Source organism: Salpingoeca rosetta (assembly GCF_000188695.1).
Source record: "Salpingoeca rosetta unplaced genomic scaffold supercont1.26, whole genome shotgun sequence".
Taxonomy (NCBI): domain Eukaryota; class Choanoflagellata; order Craspedida; family Salpingoecidae; genus Salpingoeca; species Salpingoeca rosetta.
This window is the reverse complement of record NW_004754908.1, coordinates 853,509-857,597: the sequence shown is the minus strand read 5'-3', so window position 1 is coordinate 857,597 and position 4,089 is coordinate 853,509. Positions and strand designations below refer to the sequence as shown.

Sequence of the window (4,089 nt, the reverse complement as noted above, 5' to 3'; positions counted from 1 at the left end):
ACACCCACACGACGAGCTATCAAACGTGGACTGTACTATGTAGACAGCAACTCAATCCTCCAACCTCATGTTGCTTCTTGTTCTTGGTTCGTGGTTCGTTGTCCCTAAGCCGAAGCTATTCTCTGGTTTCCACCACCATCGACATCATCATCCTTGTCGACATCATCATCAGCCGCAACGTCGGCGTCTCGCCAACACAGCTGCTCCTTGACACATCCACGTGCATTTGTGTGGGACCCACCCTCAACCAACGTAAGCTTTTCATGACAGCAGTGCCCAAGGGTACTGTCAGCACACAAGGAAATACATGTATGCACACACACAGCTGTACGCGTACATTCCTTCGCTTACACCACACGTTCTTGGATCACCGCATGCTTGTGCGTATATGTGCAGCATGAAGAATCGATGAGCATGCTGAAGACGGTTGCACGGGAACTCACCATGACAGCAGCAGACATGTCGCGGTGAGTGGCGCGGCCTGAGTTGTGTGTGTATGTGTATGTGTATGTGCATGTGTATGTGTATGTGTATGTGTATGTGTATGTGTATGTGTATGTGTATGTGTATGCGTATGTGTATGTGTATGTGTATGTGTAAGTGTATGTGTATGTGTATGCGTGTGTTTGTTTGGAGAGCGACGATGTGCTGCACCTCTCACGCTTCTCACGCTCCCTTGCACACCACTGCATCTGCTCCCTTTGCGTGCCCATGTGCCGTGTTCATTAGCGCGAAAGAGAAAGCGCAGCAGTTTGCTGATCGCGACACGGAGGCGTTTGAGGTCGTCGGCCAATTTTATCCGCAGGTGCTACTCCATGCTCGTTGATTGATCCTTTCGTTGCCTTGATACCTGCACACACACACACACACACCAGCACGCATGTATGAATGTGTGTATTCACACACACACACACAAACACACAAACACACACACGCACATGTTCACGCATGTGCTGTTTGACAGCTGAAGGAGCCGCATCTTCCGGCAACGCGGCCGGCGTCACTTGCTGTCGAACAGCGACCCGAACACGTCGATGGGGGTGTGATGTGCACACACACAGCCACACAGACACACAGACACACACAGACACACAAACACACCAACACACACACACACACAGCCACACAACCACACACACACACACACAAACACACAGACACACAGACACACATTTGCATGCCAGCGATCAACTTGACCTGATAGTGTGTTCGCTTGTGGTTACATTCCATTCCCCGAAAAACCCTCAACGGATCAACGATGGCAGACGACCACAAGTTGCTGTGGCGCCAGTTGGGCACGCGTCGCCAGTTTGAATCGCTGCCGCCAACGCTTCTCTCCATTGGTGAGAGGACGCAGCAATGGCCCCCATCATAATCCCTGGTGGTGCTGCTGCTGCCATGTCGCTCGTTGCTGCCCATTACCACCGCACATCCTCACCCCGTCTGCATGCGTGTGCGTGTGCATGTATGTGCGTGTGTCTTACCGTGGTTGTGCAGAGGTTGTGTATGCGTACATCACAGATCTTGCTGGCCGCGTGCTCGCCCACGACGTACAGCTCGCCTTTGGCACCGCCACCAGTGAGGACGACGTCATCTCGTTCCAGCAACACATGTACAACATGTTTGACGACCGCTTTCCCCACGCAGATGCCGCCACGCTCGCCATCCGCGACTTTCTCTTCTGTACGTGTGTGTGTTTGCTCTGGGTGTGTGTGTCGTGCGTGTGTGTATGTGTGTGTATGTGTGTGTCGTGCGTGTGTGTATGTGTGTGTGTGTGTGTCGTGCGTATGTTGCTCCCTCTCTTTGTTTTTGTGTGCCGTGTTCGTGCGCACATCCACGGTTCGCCCCTAAATTGCAGCCGCTTCTTCCCCTCGTACGTTGCGACCGTTGGTTCGTACTCGCGTGTGCACGTGGCCTCTGGCGGTGTGCGTTCGTTTGCACCTCAGCTGTAGAGCATCACAGCAGCGCCGATCCACTCGTACAGCTGCTCTTCTTCTCGCTCGTCGGAAAGCAGGATGTGTCATCGCTTATGCACTACACAATCGTCCACATGGTGCGTCCTGTGCTTATCATTGTGTGTGTGTGCGTCGCATGTTTGTATGTATGCGTGTGTTGAATTGTGCTTTGGCTCGTGATGATATGTGTGTGTGTGTGCATGTACACTTCAAAAGCATCCACCCACCCATGCATTCCATCTTCCATCCACCCGCGTTTCCTCACCGGCCACACGCTCGTCTCGTTCTTCCACACATGTTCAGTTGATCCACACGTTGCAGCTCTCAACGCCCCAGCACCTCTCCTGGCTCATGACGGAGCTGTTTCCAGACTCGGTGGGGCAAGCGTTCATGTCTCGTGGCATGCGTGTGTGCGTGTGTGCATGTGTGCGTGTGCGTGTGTGCATGTGCATGTGCATGTGCGTGTGTGCATGTGCGTGTGTACGGTGCATTTCAGTGTGCTTTGTCCGGATGTACCAACTTGCTTATCTTCCATCCATGCTTCCCCGTGCCAGCTTACATGACGCGTTTGCTGTACATACGTTCTTCCCCCCTCTCACCGTGTTTCCACTGCTCCAACCAGCACCTGTCACTGGACAAGCTGATGCTGGCGTACACGGGCTTTGCTGATGGCGCCCCGTCCTCCGATCGCCTCTCCCGCTTTTATCTCCGCGAAACCGCTGCGCGCGACTGGAATCCAGCAGCAGCCGAGGTGGAAGGGATGATGGAGGAGGAGGGACGGGGGTGTGCGTGGTTGCTCTGTGTGTGCGTATGTGTGCGTCTCTGTGTGTGTGTGTGTGCGTGTGTGTGTGTGTGCGTGTGCGTGTGTGCGTGTGAATGTTCGTGGGCATGATCGTGTGCACGCACGACTGCGTTTCCAAGTACATCCTCTTTCCCAACAGTCACCACCACCACCACCACCACCACCACCACCACCACCACCACCACCACCACCACCACCACCACCACCACCACCACAACTGACACGTCATGACCGCCATAGATTGTGCGCGTTGCTGCGGAGGTGGCCGGTGCGCCGCCAACGGGCTCGAAACCGCTCAGCGTCATCAAGTGCGAACGCATCAAGCACGCGCTCCATCCACACGTTCCCGACCAGGTATGCGTGTGCGTGCGTGTGTGTACATTTCGTAAGTGGCATGTGCATGCACTCTGACGGCAGCGAGATGCTCGGTCTCTTGGGTCGTGCTTTGGTTGGTTGACTGGATGCTTCTTTGGTTGCATTGATATTGATTGCATTTCCCACCTCCTTGGTATCATGTGGAATGTCCTGCACACAGGTGCTGCGGCTACTCTACGAACAATCCGCCAAGATACATGGGTATGTGTGAATGTGTATGTGTGTGTGTGTGTGAAGGTGTGTGCGTGTGCTTGTACCAGTGAATCATGCTGTGTGTCGTGTCCCTCGTGGCTGCGGCTCTCTGCATTGTCGTTCTCGTCACACACACGCACAAACACACACTCACACACACATACACACACACACACACTTTCTCTCTCTCTCTCTCTACTGCAGGGTGGATGCTGAGTTGCCGTCGAGTGTGTGCACGTGGCTGCTGCTCCACGCACGCTTGTTGTTTGAGACAGAAATGGTTCGACTCAGCCTCAAAGACAGACTGGTACGTCCTCTCGTGCGTGTATGTGTTTGTGTGCATGAGTGTGTGTGTGTGTGTGTTTGTGTGTTGATGATCATCACGACATGACATCACCTTTGCTCAAACTGGTGTTGCGTTCCGTTCGGTACCCTCGCTACTACAACTCACATTGGCTGCCCTTCGCTGCTTCCTGCTTCCGTTCATATGTCACACGACAAACGCAACCAACACAACCGCAACACACAAAACAGGACGGGCTGTCTGAACAGCAACTGCTGGTGAACAAGCGGAGCCGCCTCGTGCAGCTGAAGCAAGAGCTCGCACCAAGAAGTGGACGGGCAAGCACGTCGTGATGTAACGCTGGACACACACACACACACACACACACACACACACACACACACACACACACACACACACACACACACACACACACACACACACACACACACACACACACACACACACACACACACACACAC

The 4,089-nt window shown here is 53.9% G+C and overlaps 1 protein-coding gene across 1 annotated transcript in view; it reads left to right on the top strand.

Moving 5' to 3' along the window:
• The window catches only part of PTSG_09674 (synaptosomal-associated protein), a gene marked incomplete at both ends in the record, with an annotated part of 7,121 nt that overhangs the window by 1,436 nt on the left and 1,596 nt on the right, over positions 1-4,089 (top strand). Inside the window, 11 exons of the mRNA XM_004990041.1 lie at positions 397-467; positions 730-805; positions 965-1,040; positions 1,266-1,343; positions 1,498-1,683; positions 1,947-2,053; positions 2,259-2,330; positions 2,578-2,706; positions 2,998-3,111; positions 3,293-3,333; positions 3,529-3,631. Coding sequence (XP_004990098.1) covers positions 397-467; positions 730-805; positions 965-1,040; positions 1,266-1,343; positions 1,498-1,683; positions 1,947-2,053; positions 2,259-2,330; positions 2,578-2,706; positions 2,998-3,111; positions 3,293-3,333; positions 3,529-3,631 — 1,053 coding nt within the window. The remainder of the gene's footprint in view (positions 1-396; positions 468-729; positions 806-964; positions 1,041-1,265; positions 1,344-1,497; positions 1,684-1,946; positions 2,054-2,258; positions 2,331-2,577; positions 2,707-2,997; positions 3,112-3,292; positions 3,334-3,528; positions 3,632-4,089) is intronic.